At 36.8% G+C, this 18,674-nt stretch overlaps 1 protein-coding gene across 4 annotated transcripts in view; it reads right to left on the bottom strand.

Moving 5' to 3' along the window:
- Positions 1–18,674, bottom strand: part of INVS (inversin) — a 158,199-nt gene that overhangs the window by 121,859 nt on the left and 17,666 nt on the right. For all 4 annotated transcript variants that reach the window (XM_053908126.1, XM_053908133.1, XM_053908127.1 and 1 more), the window contains one exon: positions 16,595–16,761. In XM_053908126.1, coding sequence (XP_053764101.1) covers positions 16,595–16,761 — 167 coding nt within the window. Of the gene's footprint in view, positions 1–16,594; positions 16,762–18,674 lie in introns of those variants that run through there.

Here is an 18,674-nt window from a genome sequence, read left to right as displayed (position 1 = left end):
GCAGAGAGCAAGGAAGGTATCAAATAATAGGATCATGTCAAAAGGATCCAGGAACCAACTTGAAGGACTTCTCACAACCAAAGATGGAGTAATTTGAATATCAATTAGGGGTAATAATGTCGATGAACTGATACAGTAAATATAAAGTGATAGCAAAAATCCTATGCCTTGTTCATAATGATACCAATAAGGAAAAAAGGAAAATATTAATTGGTCATCATGGGAGGACACAGGAAACCAACTCCTTAATTTGAAAACTGGTAAAGAAAGAATTAAGGATTAATTTTCCTTTCCTGTATCTGTGAGTAATCAAATAGTAGATAAGTGGAAATTTCTCTTTAATCAATTATTCCAGCAAATAGTTGTAGAAGGGATGGCAGAATTTGAATATTACTATTTTGCAGCTCCCAATAACAAACTGGCTTTAGGCCCTGGATGGCAGTAACTTTGAACGTAAAAAAAAAAAAAAGAAAGGAGACAATGGAACGTTACATATCTTCTGATGAGAAATATAGCAAACCAATGAAGTAGTTTAGCCAAAAAAAAAAAAAAAGGAACCTGAATCAGATCAAGTCTATAGATCCAATAACTAACTTACAGGAAATTACAGAAGACAGAGAAACAAGTTAATTATACTCAGAGAGAATCAACGTAATTTATAGACTGAGACCATTAGTTTGGACTGAGACAGCAAATTGGTTTAGAAGTTAGGCCACAATTACAAAAAATTGCAAGAAAAAAAGAGAGACAGGGGAGGAATCTATAGATTTAAAAAGGCTTAAAAGACATAAACCAATGTCATATATAGCCCTTATTTGGATCCTGATTCCTGATTCAAACAAATGTAAATAACCAAACAAAAACATTAAGGAGGCAATTTATAATTTGAACATTGATGGGCTATTTTATGAGATCATATTAAGTAATTCTTGTAAATTTTTACAATAAGTTACAATTGCTATATTTTAAAGGAGTCATCTTCTTTTTCTTTTTCTTTCTTTCTAAAGGTTTTATTTTTAAGTAATCTCTGCATCCATTGTGGGGCTCAAACTCACAACCCAGAGATCAAAAGTTGCATGCTCTACCGACTGGGCCAGCCAGGCGTTCCACGAGTCATTTTTTTTTTTTTTTTTTAAGAAATAAATATTGATGTAATGGTATAATATCTGGGATTTCCTTCAACATGGGAAGGAGAGAAGTTCTCCCTAATAAAATGTTTAAAAAGATATGAGGCTTTAAAAAAATCGAGTGTCAGATTCATTGGCTTCTCTTCTTTTCATAACTATAATCCAACAGGAAATTCAAAATACCTTTAAAATTGGACCCCATCTTACCACCACCACCACCACCACCACCACCACCACCACCACCACCACTCTGGTCCAACCCAACAGTGTCTCTCAGCTTCCTAATTAGTCTCCCTCCTTCTGCCCTCACCCTTTTGACAGTCTCTCAGCACGGCAGTTAAAATGAGCCTTTCGAAATATAAACCAGATCATATTTTCTGTGCTTAGACCCTTCAACAACCTTGCCCTCTTGTGCACAGTAAAAGCTGAATCGCTCAAAATCCTGTACGCCCTACATGATCTCTGATCTCATCCTCACCCCAGAGTTACAGGGGCCTTCCTGCTGACTGTTCCTTGTAAATACCATGCATGCTCCCGTCTCAGAGTCTTTGCACTTGGCATTCTGTCACCCTGCAAGCTTTGTTCTCTCATTGCCTCTAGGTCAAATGTTAAATGTTAGCTCAGTTTTACTTCTTTAAGTGAGACTTATCAGGATCACTCTATAATGTGCAACCCCTCGGCTCCCCGTCTCTTTCACCTGCTTTATTTTTTCCACAGCATGTATCCTCATCTGACATAATACTATATATATTTTATAATCTTTTTCATTTGTTGGTTTGTTTTCTACCAAAATGTAAGCTCTGTGAAGGCAGGGATTTTTGTTTCATTTTGTCATTGTTATATCCCAAACATAGGACAGTGCCTTAGGATTTGTAGGTACTCAATAAATAAATATCTGTTCACTAAGTGAATTTGATTTTCAGACCAGTGCTCTTTACAACTATACTTCTCAATTAAGTTTGAAGGGTGAAGGGTGGGGTAACATCCCACATTTGTGATTGACAAAACCAAGTGATTTGACCATTCCCTTATTTAAAGGCATTCGGAAGGAGATGTCCGTATTTGCTAAAAAATAGAAAGAACATGCAGGTAGGTTAAGTGATAGGCTGTCCTGTCAACCACTGTCAACAGTGTTGACAACAGTGTTGACAACAGTGTTGACTCTGTCAACAGAGTTGGTATATCTGGCTTTTTTGTAGGCTCGAGCTGCAGGGCAGTGCCACAGGAGGTGGCCTATGGTCATTGATTTAGATAGTAGTTACCAAGCTCTGTAAGTGTCCAAAGGACACAGTGGCCAACACTACAGAGTGCCTACCTAACATCTATGGCCATCTACTTCTGGGCTAACAGAACCCTGATTTTTGTTGATCTTCCTTTAAGTGATTATGTCCTTCAGGGAAGGCTGGGCTGTCACCAAATCCAGTGGCTTTGACTGATCTGAACAATCATGGTGGTTTCATTTTTGCCAAGAGAGTGAATTAGGTCTGGGAGTCCAAGAGATGGAAGGAAAGTCTGCCACAGAGCTTCTAGGAAGGTTTTTCTTGCTATTCAAAAGGTAAACAAGATAAGGGTATCCAATTTTTCTGCTTCCAGATACTGTGGTCTGCATGCTATCCTTCCCCCAGCTTGGGACTTACCTTGACCCTAATTAAGGAAAGATTTAAGTCTAGCTTGTTACGGAGATCAGTGAGGGTTAAGTCGACCTGGATGCCTTCACGTTGTGATCCAGACAGTGTAACTCAGTTTTCTGCCTTGCTCCTATAATCTAGTCTCAATCTTGTACCTTAATGTCTAGCAAATTGATGCCTATTTATCCATCCATCCATCCATCCATCCATCCATCCATTCATCTCTCCACTCAACAGTATAATGGTCTTAGGCATTGAGGCCCTAATTCTGTTCTTTCAGTGCTAACTTAAAAACCCACCTAGTATCCAAATTTCTTCCAGCTTGTCTTTTGTGATTCTCCCATGGAATGGTGTCCTGTCATTCCTTACCTGCTCTTTCAACTTTGTGTCTGAGGTCTCACTGACAGATTACCTCCTTCCCTCATCCCCACAACTCAGCATGTTTTGTACTCCAGGTTGCCTTTAGCTCCAGTGGCTGGGATACCGCCCATGATTTCTGGCTGGGCTTTCTTTCATTTTCTGCCCATCGTAGGGATGTTCTCAGCCCCAGGCACTCCAAGTCTAGCTTGTCCACTGTCACCTGCATTATAAGTTCCACTTCTGATGGACCGTGCATAAAATTCCACGCTTTTCACTCCAGGAGGTCGTTTTAAAATATTATATAGAGGGGCACCTGGGTGGCTCACTTGGTTAAATGCCTGGCTCTTTGATTTCAGCTCAGGTCATGATCTCACAGTTTGTGAGATCGAACCCCACATCGGACTCTGTGCTGACAGTGTGGAGCCTGCTTGGGATTCTCTTTCTGTCCCCGCCTCTCTACCCTTCCCCCACTCGCTCTCTCTCCCAAAATAAATAAATAAAATTACAAAATATATTATATAGAAATATTTTTCACTACTCTTTACAGCTGCATAGCATTACATTGTGTGCTCCTCCTCTTTTTTCCCTTCATGTGTTCTCTATTACAAATAACGCTGCAATTAAATAGCCTTGTGCAGACATCACTTCTTATTTTTACCGGTGTATTTTTCTAGAAGTGGAAATGTTGGGTCAAAGGTAAGTGCATACTCTAGTTACTTTTGCTGGATATTGTTAACCTTTCCCTTCACAGAGGTTGTACTGTTTTGTTCCCTCCAGGAACAGCTTTCATCAGAGTACTCTGTCAAACTTTTCGACTTTTGCCAACCTGACACATGAAAAACACCTCATTATAATTTTAACTTGCGTTTCCCTTAGGATGAACAACGTTGAGCATCTTTTCACATATGTAAGGGCTACTCAAACTCTTTTTCTTGTGAACTATCTATACATATCTCTTGCTCATTTTTTATAGAGTCATTGGTCTTATTTCCCCATTGTATATATGAGGGATATTAACCCTCTGTTAGTGACATAACTTGCAAATATTGTTTCCCGGTTTGTCTTTCTCCTTTTTTTTGCTTACGATATTTTCTGGGAGAGAAAAGTCTTTCTTATTTCTATGTGGCCATATCTATTCATCCTTTCCTATCGCTTCTGTGTTTTGATTTACAGATAGAAGCTTTGCCCTGCTCTTAGATTATGCACTGTAAATCTTCATGGTATATTTAATTTTGTAATACGTATACACATTACCATCAATGAAATAACAATGTAAAGCATGCACCTCTGTGCACATATACATGTACACACACAAACTCCCACAGATTGTAATTGGTCATTGAAAATGACCAGTTACATACATAGTTAGAAATTTACAGTCAGTACTTCAAAGTATAGTCTGAATTTTCCTCAAATTCCTAACAAATGCTTTGCAAAGAATCAGTCTGATAAATGACAGAGATTGAAAGGGTTTGAATAAGAAATTTTACAAAATACAATGTCTTCTGAAATCTAAAATTGTTTGAGATAAATGGAGTATACTCAATAAACTTCTTAAAAATGAGTTTTATTGGTGAAATGTTAACTTTATGATGATTCAGAATCTGAAAGACTTTAAATATTTAGACACAAGTTGAATTTAAATATTTCAAGATATATAATGCAACACGATACAGATTAAACACTCAAACTGTATTTGTTGAACAAATGAATGAGTGAATTATTCATCAGAATTGGAATGGCGAACAAGTAGACTCTGATAGAGTAAATAAAATTTTTCAAGAAGCCTAATTACCACGGATGACACAATTTAGACAAGTAGAAAGAAAGAATACAACAAGCCTTTACATTGAAGTTAATTTTAGTAGTAGTGTTTCAGTGATTAAGCTTTTCCGCACACAGGATCTAGTTTGATATCAAAGATTAGGATGAGACTTCTGGTGACTCATTTGGAGCAGAGATGACAACTATACTGAATGACAGACTCAAGAATCAAGAGGACCTCAACAAGTTGTATGATGAACCCAATTCAATTTACCAGCCATTAACTGAGTATTTATTAAGTACGAAGCACTGGTAATAAAAAATATGACTATCACACTCTTGCTGATATGAAGATGTGCATTGTTGGTGAGGAAATAAAATGTGTAAACAAATAAATATCTTTCGGTGGGATGGGTGACATAACAGTGGGTGAGTATACAAGGTACTGGAGGAACAGAGAAAGGAATGGTAAACTCTACCTAAATAAGTCTGGGAAGTTCCAAGGAATGATTAAATATGGATACAATAAAATGCTACATTTGGGTCCAAAAACCACAGGATTCGTTTATGCAATAGTAAGCATAAAGCAAAGTTAGAGGTTTTGAGACATCGACGCATTTGGTTGTTAAATGTCAATGATGAAAATCACGGCATACTCTGTGCTCATCAGACTGGCATTGTATTCTATTCTAGGTGTCTTATTTTCAGGGGGATTTAGGCACCTGTGTGCATATATGGTAAAAGGGATCAGGATGGGAAGGAGACTTGAGGGCATATACGAAGAAGGACTAAAGGAATGGATAATAGTAAGTCTGCAGAAAATTATTTGGGCCAGGATGATTATTTCATTAATATATAAGTCAGATAAGGTCACTCCTTTCCCCAAAACCCTCCAATGCCGCCTCATCTCATCCAGAGTAAAAACATATTCCTGACAATGGCCCAAAGGCCCTGTAAGATCTGGCTACCATTTCTCCATGTCCTCATTACCTACTGCTTTCCCACCTAGCTCGCTCATTATAATCATGCTAGCCCCCGTGGTATTCCTTAAACATCCCAGGCATATTCCTGTTTTAAGGCTTTGTTCCTTCTGCCAGGAACAAAAGAAAGTTCCCTCAGCCATTCACATGGCTAACTTCCTCACCTCCTTCAAGTCTGGTTTCAAATGTCACCACGTTAATGATAACTATTTTGATTACCTTACTTAGATTTACACCCTACTCTCCCCAGTCACCTCCTCCTTGGCTTTCCTGATCCCCCTTACTTTGGCATTTTGTTTATATATCTGTTATCATATTAGTAAGTGATTATTTGGACTTTGTAAAAGCTTAACAGTCAAATGAGGTATAAAGAGCCCTATAATTGTTTATAGGGAAAATGTTGTGCCCAGGGGCTGACAATATTCATACTGTAGGAATAACAGACCCCCTGATTCCCTCTCGTTCTCTTCTGAACAGTAAAATATAAGAAGGAAAAAAACAAAAAGAGAAAATTATATGAGCAAATATAATCCTATGGCATAAGGAGGCAATTATCAAATTAATGCTCAAATTTTCTTTGGAATTGATGTTATATAGAAAATTAATTTTTAAAAGTTTAAATGAAAGTAAATGGATCTGAAGTTCCTTTTTATCAGCTGTAAAAATATTCACTGGCCCTGTGCCCAGAGTTTAAAAGAAATCAGCATGAGTCTAATGAAAAACAAGCTGTAGGTCTCAGGGAAATTCAATATATACTCTTTCTTTTCCTTTTAGTTTTTGATTGGTTTCCATGGGAATCTAGGCTTGTGGGGATCTCTAATCTATTCATAGAAAGCAGATGCTTGCATTTTCATGACTTAGTAAAACTGGGGGTCAGTGAAGAGATAAAGATGATTAGAAAATGACCATGGTTGTAGGAGACAGGAACATGTTCAAAACAAAATTCGGCAAGCCACATAGATTTAAAATACAATCTGCAAGGCTGCCCTGCTGTGTTTGAGGGGTGTCATAACATTGAGGGAAAATGCTGCACTGAAAAGTGGAAGTTCTGGGTTAAATTCTGAATCTGGCCCATGAGAGGGAAAACCTTAGGCACTTCTTTGGGGGTTTGACTGGGAAACTAGATTTGGAAATGACTCTAGGTCAGAAGAACCAGAAGTCTGAGAAAGTAAGCTTCAGAAAAGTATGTAAGTTATCTTCCCATGGAACATTATCAGGAACACGAAGCTGGGAATCAGAAAAACAAAGTAATTCCTGACTCTACAAGTATCAGAGTGAACTAGAAGAATTCAATCAAACTATACCTCAGTTTACTTATATAGAAAAATAGAGGGGTGCCTGGGTGGCTCAGTCAGTTGAGGCCTGACTCTTGATATTGGCTCAGGTCATGATCTCGTGGTTTGTGAGTTTAAGACCTGCATCGGGCTCTGTGCTGAGCGTGGGGCCTGCTCGGAATTCTTTCTCTGCCCGTCCCTGTTTGCGTGCATGCTTTCTCTCTCAAAATAAATTTTTAAAAAACTTAAAAAAAAAAAAAAGATAATATTTAACTATTCTGACTGCTATAAAGCCACCATGAAACTAAATGAATTTTTTTTCTCATTAGAATTATGTTAGAAAAATTCAAAGTAGTGATTTCAATCAAGATTTGTTGATGTGCTGTTCCTTATGACTACAAATGTCATCCTTGCAAGGAGACGTACATTAAGGATAGTCAAAGTATTAAAGGACAGATAGGTTTTAATTTCAGTTCTCAGATTTGTTTAAAAGCAGACCAACTCTGAATTTGGTTGGAATGCTCTTAAGTGTATGATCCTAAATATCTAAAATCAGTTTCTAAACTGGAACACCAGAAGGCAGGTTCAGAGATAGTGTCTAAATACTCCGAGGAAGATGAGCTTGAAGTGTGTTTGGAAACCTCAGAAGTTGGAATATACTGAAGCAAAGATTCTTCAGACTGGGACTTTCTGCCTGCCTGGAAAAGGCCGCCTAGCTAGGGGTGAAGTCAAATGGGGTAAACTACGAGAGTTGTCTAACATCACTCATCTCAGCCCAGAGATCTTGAGAGATCATTAAGATTCCAGAATATAAGGGCTTCATACACTGAGACTTACTACATCCCTAAGTAATGTGGGCATCACAGATGTCTTTTGGTGCCTTCTTCCAGAAGCATCCCAATGGCCAAAACCTCATTTGCTTACTCTTCAGGTATCTACTGACTACATAATGTGTGGTAGAGTGGGCACTTAGTAAATTATGTTAAGATGAGCTAATGATTGAATACAACTACAGAGAAGCATCCAGGTCATTTCGATACATGTTCAAATTTGAGAACCACTGGGTTAGAGTCTAGATACAGGGCTTTCATAGAGCTTCTGAAGCTAAGGCTGGGGAAATGTGGCCAGAGTGCTTCAAAGTTTATATCAGGAACTATTCTTGATTCCATTCTTCTTTACCCCGCATAATATATGCTATAAATAATACATGCTGTAAATAACACTGTATCAAGTTCTGGACATCTTTCCATTTTCAAAAATAATTTTTAAATCAAGGCAGAACATATAAACAATAAAGTAGATAAATCTTAAGTATACAGACTGAGAACTTTTTATGTAATGAACACACAGATCAAGATATAGATCATTTCCAGTATCCCTGGAAGCTTCCTTTATGCCCCTTTTCAGTCAATATCTATATCTTGGGTAACCATGAATCTGATTTGAATCACCATAAAGTATTGCCTGTTCTTAAAATTCATAAAAATACATGACTTCTTTCACTCAACATGATATCTGTGAAATTTATTCACATGGTGCAATGTATCAGTAGTTCATTATTTTTGTTGTGTAGTACTCCATTGTAGGAATACGTCAGTTTATTTACCCATTCGTCTGTTGCTAGGCATTTGGGAGGTTTGTACTACTAAGAATGTTTGCTACTGTATATAAAGCTGTCACATACATTCTCATACATGCCTTCTGGTAGAATGAGGCGCTTATTTCTCTTCGGTATTACTGGGATTGGAACGTGAATTGCGGTGATTGTGTGTGTGTGTGTGTGCGTGTGTGTGTGTTCAGGTTTATCAAACCATTTTCTAGGGTAGATTAATCAATTTGCATTCTCACTAAAAATGTTTGTGAGTTCCACCTGTTCCATATCCTCTCCACCAACTGGTGTTATCAGACTTTTTCATTTTAGACATTCAATGATTGTGTAGTATCTCACAGTGGCTCTAATTTGCACTTATCTAATTAGTAATGATGTTGGACACCTTTTCACGTGTCTTTCAGAATCTGCATATAATCTTTTGTGAACAGAGCTACATGTTTCAACACATACCTCAAAATCATTAGCGTAAATGTTAAAAGAGCAAGTTGGGGAATGACACATATCATATAATACCACTTATATAAAGATTTTAAACATGTGAAATAACATTGATTATGGGTATATCCCTATAAAGAAAAGGTAGAAAAATATGCATGGGGATTGAAACCACCAAAATTAAGATAGACCGAGGAGACATGAAAAGAGGGCAATGGGATTTGGGTGGATAAACAGAAAACCTCAAGTGAATCTATAATGTTTTATTTCATTAAAGAAAATCTGGAGCAAAAACAAAAAATATTCAGTTTTATCTCTTCTGGGTATTAGGCTACCTGAGTATTTTTATATGATTCTCTATTCTTATCTATAAGTTTAAAATAATTAATTTGGGGCACCTGGGTGGCTCAGTCAGTTAACCGTCCGACTTCGGCTCAGGTCACGATCTGGTGGTTCGTGAGTTCAAGGCCTGCATCGGGACTCTGTGCTGATAGCGCAGAGCTTGGAGCCTGCTTCAGATTCTGTGTCTCCCTCTCTCATTCTCTCTGCCCCTCCCCTCCCCCCCTTCTCTCAAAAGTAAAGTACATTAAAAATTTTTTAAAATAATTAATTTACACATTGGGGTACATGTATCCCTTTGAATTAGTATTTTTTTATTCTTTGGGTAAATACCTAGTAGTGCAATTGCTGGGTCGTAGGGTAGTTCTAACTTTTTGAAGAACCACCACACTGTTCTCCAGAGTGGCTGTACCAGTTTGCATTCCCACCAACAGTGGAAGAGGGTTCTCCTTTCTCCACATCCTTGCCAGCATCTGTTTTTCTTGTGTTGTCAATTTTAGCTATTTTGACAGGTGTGAGGTGATAACTCACTGTAATTTTGATTTGCATTTCCCTGATGATGAGTGATGTTGAGCATCTTTTCATGAGTCTGTTGGCACCTTGACGTTTATAACAGCATTATCTATAACAGTCAAACTATGGAAACAGCCCAAATATCCACTGACTGATGAATGGATAAAGAAGATATCACGAAAAAAAAAAAGAAAAAATATATATATAATGGAATATTACTCAGCCATAATATATGATGGTTACAGTCATAATATATAACTGATGGTTACCAGAGGGAGGTGGGTGGGGGGATGGGTGAAATAGGTATGGGGATTAAGGAGTGCACTTGTGATGAGCACCAGGTGATGTATGGAAGTGTTGAATCACTATATTGTACACCTGAAACTAGTATTACACTGTATGTCAACTATACTGTAATTTAAATAAAAACTTTTAAAAAGTAGCTTAAAAATAAGACAAAAAACATTCGGGTATATGCAAAGAGAATGATGAATAATTTGTTAAAAAAGAGAATTGAAAGGAGAATTGACCCGATTTCTTCGTCCAATAACAGACTGGGACTAGAAGATCCTGAAGGAACTTTTTACCTCTGACATCTACTGATTCCTAAAGAGTACTATGAAGTTTATACCTATATTGCAGTATGACCAATAGCGATAATATCGATAACCTACAGTGTTAGTATATTTCTCTACCAACCAAAATGCTTTCTATCTAAGAACACATCATTCCTATAAAGCAGACAGGGAGAAGTATATTATCCCATTTTATAGATGAAGAAATTGAGGCATACCAGAGTGATATTTGATGGGAAGTTAAGCTCACAGTGTCTTGTAAAATACCACTAACAAAATTATATGGGGCTGGGGTGGATAATAAAAAGGAATAAACATAACAACCAGTTTAAATTTCAACAGTTTTGAAGACCATACCATTCATAATAAATTTATCTGGCATTCGAATTTATCGATTCATTCCGTCATTCATAAATTCATTAAACAAACATTAACTGAATCTTTTTTAAATGGCAGGAATTGTGCTAAGACAGAAACTAACAGCATTAGTTGGGTGAAAATAGGTAAGTGAAATTTATGATGATCAGTGGTAGGCATGGAGTTAAGCAGAAGTATGTATATGTATGTGTATGTACACGCACACACAGGGATACGGAGTTCCAGGAGACTGGGAGATGGACTGTTTGGTGTGTTTGTGTATTAAATGAGTGTGTCTAAAGTAAGGGAATCTAATATCTTAATATTGTTACTTGGTATTAAGTTTTCCTGAAAAGTTTCAGAGGTATTCTACTCTTCTCCTTTAATTATTTTAAGTCATTAACCTGGAAACAGCCTATCTTGAAAACAGAAAATTAATATTCAGTTTTCAAGGATGAATTGAGAATTATGTGGTGAATTAAAAAAACACCAATACACTACACAACACAACCACAGTGTGAAGCTTCTTTAGTTTTTGTGTTTAACATGATATATTTTTCAGTGGGTAGTCTTAATCTTCTCGAAACCAAACTAATAACCTCCTGGAAGATTAAAAATGCATAACTATTAACATTTAATAAGATTGCCAAGACTTTTTTTATCCTTATTAACAAACAAATGTATCTGTGGAAGTGAGAGAAATAGCAGATTCCCTGGAGGAAAACATTTCTAACAATTAGGTATCTTTTGTGAGAAACCCAGAAAAGGTATGACTGATTGCCTTCTTGGATTAAACTGAGGGTACAAATGAAAAATAAATTAGGTACAGATGTTCAGTATATTGAGATTAATTTTATTCTTGTGGGTACCATTTTCTTAGCTGCTTGGACAAACAGCAATTTGTTTCCAGAGAAGTGAGTATGTGTCAAAGTAAGTAAGCCAATCAGCATGGTTCAATAAGTTTTTCCCACATATGTGTTCTGAAACCGGATAAATGTTTCTAATAAACAAAATGTCTGGCATTTGTATTAATAATGACTTTCTATATAAGTAACCCAAAGTGTATTCATTCATTCGGCCAAGACAGGTCAGACACTGTGTTAGGTTCTAGGGGATTCAAAAATAAAGAAAACAAAGTTCTTGCCTGGAGATCCAGTCCAGTGGGAAAGTGACAAGTGAGCAATTATTACAGTACAAGATAATGGGGCTCTACTGGAGACATGAACAACATGCTATGGGAACAAGAGTTTTTCCTACTAATCAACCTAATGAAAGATACATAATTAGGTCACTATCACACAAAAAAGCAAAAAGATAGTAAATAACATATGAGAATGGTTGATCTTCAGGTCAGTAGTAATAAATGACTATTTACATGGCATGGCTGTTGATACTTTATAAAATGCTTAGATATAAAAGGTAGATACCTTTATATCTATATCTAAGGCCTTATATCTAAGGCCAGCTTTAATTATCACTTGATATCTTTATTAACGATCTTTGTAGACAACTTATGAGCAGGAATCAGGTCTTTCATCTTTGTATTCCAAAGCCTTAGCACAGCACCTGTTACACAGTAACAGTTTGAATATATTTTGAATGAATGCATTCATGCACATATACATGAATACTGATGATTATGCAAATAGCACACTTCTGAGTTCACAGATAACAGAATCGAATGGGATAGACAAGTCTTGAGAAGAATATTTGATATCTGATAGATCCAAGAGGGTGACTAAACAAAGACAAATGAAGTTTAATAGGTATCAGTATGGAGAGTACTTTTTCACCACAGACATATGTGATTCATTTTTTTATATTCTCTCTAGGTGCATAATCATGACTACATAGTAGACATTTGGCAACTATGGAATGGATGAACAGTTCTACCTCCACAATATATCCCTTAGACCAAACTCCTCCTCTCTATTGGCCTGAACTGTAATAACTTTCTATGTACCTCCTCTCTCTTCCTCTTCCAAAAGAGCTTTAGTTGTCGTATTTGTCTCCCTAAAGTACTATTATGGTGTAACTTTTATTTTTAAATTTTCTAAGTAGCTCCCTCGTATTCAGGACCCTTTATTTATTTATTTATTTATTTATTTATTTATTTATTTATTTATTTATTTATTTAATTTTTGAGAGAGGGAGAGAGAGGACGTGAGCAGGGGAAGAGCAGAGAGAGAGAGAGGGAGACAGAGAATCCCAAGTGGGCTTCATGCTGTCAGTGCAGAGCCTGACGTGGGGCTTGCTCCTGTGAACCATGAGATCATGACCTGAGCCAATATCAAGAGTTGGATGTTCAACTGACTGAGCCACCCAGGTGCCCTAGGACTCTTTATTTAAAAACCATAAATAAAAACAAAACAAAAAAAGGATTGGAGGTACACAGTATAAAAGCCTGGCACTGGAACACAGCAGACACTAAATGGCTAAAAATTAATGAGCTAGGTTGTCCTGGGACAATTAGTTATTCATATGTTTTAAAATGAGAATAGATCCCTATACAAAAATCAACTTGTTATGTATTAAAGACTTATACAGGAAAGAAAACATAGGATAGTTTTAAAACAATCTCTGCTTAGCTCTTTGGTCTCCCAGCTGCTGTTTACTGCTGGGTTTCTTTGAGCCTCGCCCAGCACAAGCACAGTTTAGGAATGTGCTAACAATTAGCAAAAAATTTGTACCCAGATTTTCGAGTTCTTTCTCTGCGGTTCCCTCCTCTCCAGGATTTTGCCTTTTCACCTTCCAGCAACTGCTAACTCCAGACTCTACCTGTGGTTTCTCAGCCTCATAAGATAATCACTTCCTGCTAGGGTTGTATTCTTTTGTGTCCTACTTTGGAAGATGCCTTGAAGGAGATAAATGTGATGTTCATTTCCCATGATTCTCTTCTCCGAATGATTGTAATTTCTTAGATCCTGCTTATGCTGACTGCTCACAATGCCTTCAAACTATGTACATATATTTTGTTCAGTTTTTATAAATGTTTTTGGTGGATAGGTTATTCTAAAATAAGTGGTCATGGCAAGAACTGATGCCTAGTCATGAGAGTCTCTTACTGATTGTTCATTTTTCTGATTTCTTCTATCTTTAACCATTCCATCAATGGTTATTTTACATAGTGTTTCTAATGATGCCAATATCGGTTTCTGAGGGAATAAATCTGTTTATCATTTCTGCTCTCATTCATGGTAGATTCCTTCCTCAAATGTTTGGTGATCTTTCACTGTGAGATCTTGTTTGGTCTATGCAATATGGGAGAATCCTGGTTTGGGGTGAAGATGTTTGCTCTAAAGAAAATTTGTGTTTGTATCTGCTCAGAGGCAGGGTGTCCCAGGTGTGACCTGGGTCATGTCATCTCCAACTATTCTTTGAAAATTATTTCTAGATCCTTCACATTCTTATTCCTGCCTGATCTATACTAGCTCTGATTTTGAAAAATAATGGTGCTTTTGCATAAAGCACAAAATCAAAAATAAAACCCAGTTTTGATCTGGACAGAGCAGAATATTAAAGAATTATGACCACTCTTGTTCTGGAAATTCTACTAGTGTTAGTATAGCCTAAAGATACATTTCCGCTTTTGACAAATATGCAAAAACAAACCGCAACACAGAGAAAGGGGGAAAAGGAGGAAATGTATAATTATCAGATAGTCAAAAGACCACGAAACTGGCTATTTCTGAAATCAGCTATGTAAATTGTGACATGTAAATATAGTTCTATTTATTCTTTGATGCTGTAGAAAGTCACAGTTTAAAAAATAAAGGAGTGGGGTGCCTGGCTGGCTCAGTTTGGCATCCGACTCTTGATTTCAGCTCATGTCACGATCTCACAGTTGTGAAATTGAGCCCCACCTCTGGCTCCGCACTAGGCATGGAGCCTGCTTAAGATTCTCTCTTCCTGTCCCTCTGCCTCTCCCCCGTGCTCGCTCTTTCCCTCTCTCCGTCAAAATAAACAAACAAAGAAAAAATAAAGGAGAAACAAAAAGCAAAAGAAAACAATGCACTGTACCTTGTGAAGACTTATAACTAACCCAATCTCTCAGCCTTTTTTGTCACGCTACACCTCTACAAAGATGACATGGCTGTAGGCTCATTGACTCAAACCCCCAGTTTTTTCACATGACCCACTTGATGTGAAGCTACCTACATTTTTGAAGTTGGGTTTTAAATCTACATGAACCACAATGAAAAATCTAAAGTGTATCAAATTCTTAATACTAGGGCTATTTCCAATCTGAAATGTTTACTTTTTTATGATAACAAGTTAAATGGAGTCACCCCTCCTGAGTGAATAATTTTTACAGCTGACAAGCCTAGGTGAAAGGTTACAAATACCTGAACAGTAGTTAAAACAGAAATTGAAAATGAGGGAGATTTTTTAAAAAATTACTATAATGAAAAGCAAATTCAAGAGCAATAACTTTGGGAATAACCTGACAGACCTAACTGATCACAGCATATAACTAGCATATTCAGTAGTATCTCTTAATGTCAGTCTCTTTTCATGTAGTCAACTAATGAAAAAGATATTTTTCTAACCCCTCAATTAATCAGCTATATCTGGTTCACATTTTTTAATGGGAAATAACTCTAATAGTTTCTGCTGGATCTAGCTAATTTTTATTGCTTTTTATTCCAAAAATATATGTCTAAAATAACAAAAAGAAAAATATCAGGCACTGGAAATATATCTTATACACCATAATTTTACAGAGGGAAAAATCATTTTCAGATAAAGAAGTCTTTAAATAAATTTATAAGCTTCCCATTTTAATTTTTTGATATGTTTAATCTCAAAAATCTCAGCTCTTGACAATGTCTTTAACAAACCTGAAATTATTTATACTGGCAATACAGTTTTAGATTTTTAAAAAGGTGAAATACATTTAGAAAATAAATTTCTTTTATACTTAATGCCCATACTATAAGAGAGACTGCAACTTTTTGTTGTAAAAGATAATTAATAGTTGTGAGGGGGAAATTTTTAAACAGTAAAAAGTACCAAAATTCATACATATTACCAATGTTAAAACTCAACCACTATTAATATCTTAGTGTTTTTTAAAAAATATTTTAATGTTTATTTATTTTTGAGAGAGACAGAGCGCGAGCAGGAGAGGGGCAGAGAGAGAGGGAGACACAGAATCCAAAACAGGCTCCAGGCTCTGAGCTGTCAGCACAGAGCCCATCATGGGGCTCGAACTCACAAACTGCGAGATCATAACTTGAGCTGAAGTTGGTCGCTTAACTGACTGAGCCACCAAGGCGCCCTCTTAGTGTTTTTCTTTTTGGTCTTTGCTTTTTGCTTTTTCCCTATGCATAAATCGATTTGTAATGTGGTCTGTCATAGTATACATACAATTTTTATTCTTTTTCCCTGACTTAATCTTAGATCATAAAATGAATTCCATTGCTTAAGGAATGCGGATAAGTGAATAGGGCCACTCATGATTATCTGTGCTTTATTCTCTGCAGTATAGACTGCTTCCAGAGAGAACAAATGGAACTAAGAGTCGCATACTTGTGATTTCTTTACCATCTGTCTATTCCATAGTCCCATTAATCAACGTACAAGTATCTCACAAAAGGTTTACACTTCAAAGGAATTTAACTTCTCACCTTTTGAGCTGCAAGATGGAGGGCCGTTCTCTGGCTGTGGTCAGTTTTATTAACATCTGCTCCTGCCTTCAGGAGAGCATCTGCACAATCCAGTCTGTCAGCCAACACACAGTACATGAGTGGTGTCCTCCCAAATTGATCTTCTTTGTCTTTAAGGGCAGAGTTTCCTATGAGTATAAGAAAACAGTGGTCTTTGGTAATTGTTGTTGTTATTACTAGTATAACTAGGAATACATTTGCTAACTTTATTATCAAGCTTTGTGTTAAAAGCATGAAATATATGCCATTTTTACTTACCCGATGAGACAGATATCACTACCCCCATATTATAGGAAACTGAGACTCTGAGAAGTTAAGGAACCAGTTTATATTACACTGAAAGTAGGTAGAGCTAAAACTCAAACTGATAATTGATTCTAAAGGCCATATTCTTGGGGCTCCTGAATAACTCAGTCAGTTAAGCATCCAATTTTTGCTCAGGTCATGATCTCACAGTTTGTGGGTTCAAGCCCTGCATCGGGCTCTGTGCTGACGGAGCCTGGAGCCTTCTTTGGATTCTGTGTCTCCCTTTCTCTCTGCCCCTCCCCTGCTTGTGCTCACTCTCTCTTTCTCTCTCTCTTTCAGAAATAAAAAAAATAAATATTAAAAAAATAAAGACCATATTCTTAACTACCACGTTATGCTGAATTACCATTGTGAGATACGGAGCTACTTATTTTCCCCTCTCACTCCTTTCTTTTGTGTAGGCCATACACTACACATTGTGGTATGCTTTTACAAGGGATACAAAACTGAATCATGGTTGGCTTCCCATTACAATATGGAGCAAGTGCATACTACCCTGATCCTTCCTCTAATGACAACTAAAAACCCAGGCAAAATACATGAAAGGTTGAGAAAAGGAGACAAACTAGGGACTGTGGGACTCAGGGAACAACCTAATGGTGAGTTCCCTGTATTCCTTTCCCTTTCTTTCTTTCTTTCTTTCCTTTTTTTTTTTTCCTTCTAAAGACAGCCTGGGTGCTAAAGTAACCCACAATCAGAAACACCAATGGGTAGATACAAAATTCCCCAGGAAGCCTGCTCTCTCCAAGATTGGGAATAGGGTAGCCCTGGGAGACTCAACCCTGTTGATTATACTTGCTCTACTCAAAGCACATACAGTGAAAGAAACTGTACCTCTTTTCCCCCCTACTAGGCATGGCAGAGACTGTGGAGAGGAGTCCTATAAACCATCATGCCCTGCATTAAGAAAAGGATAGCAATGACGTAGTATCTTAGCCCTTTCCAACTAGATCAGTGGGGAGGATTATGGAGAGGAAGAGGCTGGAGAAAGCAATTTTTTAAATTGGTGCATGAAGTCATAAACAACTCTGGGAAGTCCATGTGTCAAACTAACCAGAATCAAAGTAGCCAAAGTTTTGAGAAGTGAACTCTGGGTAGAATACTGTCGAGGTTCTAAATTAGCTTGGGTAGCACACACGTAGGGCAGACCAGAAGATCCCTGTAAGAGCTATGGAAACTAACATGACATTTGAACCATAGTCCACAATTTTGGAACAGAAAGTTCATTCTAAACCAAAACAGACTGTCAGTCTATTAAAATAGGAGATTATTAAATATGATCCAGAGTCTCATAACAAAATACACAAAATGTCCAGGATATAATCCAAAATTATTAGATAAACCAAGAGCCAGAAAAACATTAAACAAAAAGAGACAATCAATAGGCACAAATACTGTGATGATATAGATACTAGAATTATCAGACAAGGATTTTAAAGTAACTATGATAAAAATGCTCCAACAAGCAATTATGAACATTCTTGAAACAAATGGAAAAATACAAAGTCACAGCAAAGAAAGACAGAATATAAAGATGAACCAAATGAAAATTTCGGAATAATAAACAGTTTAATAAACAAGTAAATAACCAAATAAAATAACTAAAATAAAAACCTCACTGAATGGAGATGACAGAGGAAAGAATCACTGAACTTGATGACAGACCAATAAATATTATGCAATCTGAAGAAATGATAGAAAAGACAGAAACAAAATAATCAGTGAGTGTCAGGGC

This window comes from Panthera pardus, unplaced genomic scaffold, assembly GCF_024362965.1.
Source record: "Panthera pardus isolate Hobbes unplaced genomic scaffold, ASM2436296v1 HiC_scaffold_20, whole genome shotgun sequence".
NCBI classification, from domain to species: Eukaryota; Metazoa; Chordata; class Mammalia; order Carnivora; family Felidae; genus Panthera; species Panthera pardus.
The sequence above is the reverse complement of the archived record's forward strand: the minus strand, read 5'-3'. Positions and strand labels throughout refer to the sequence as shown.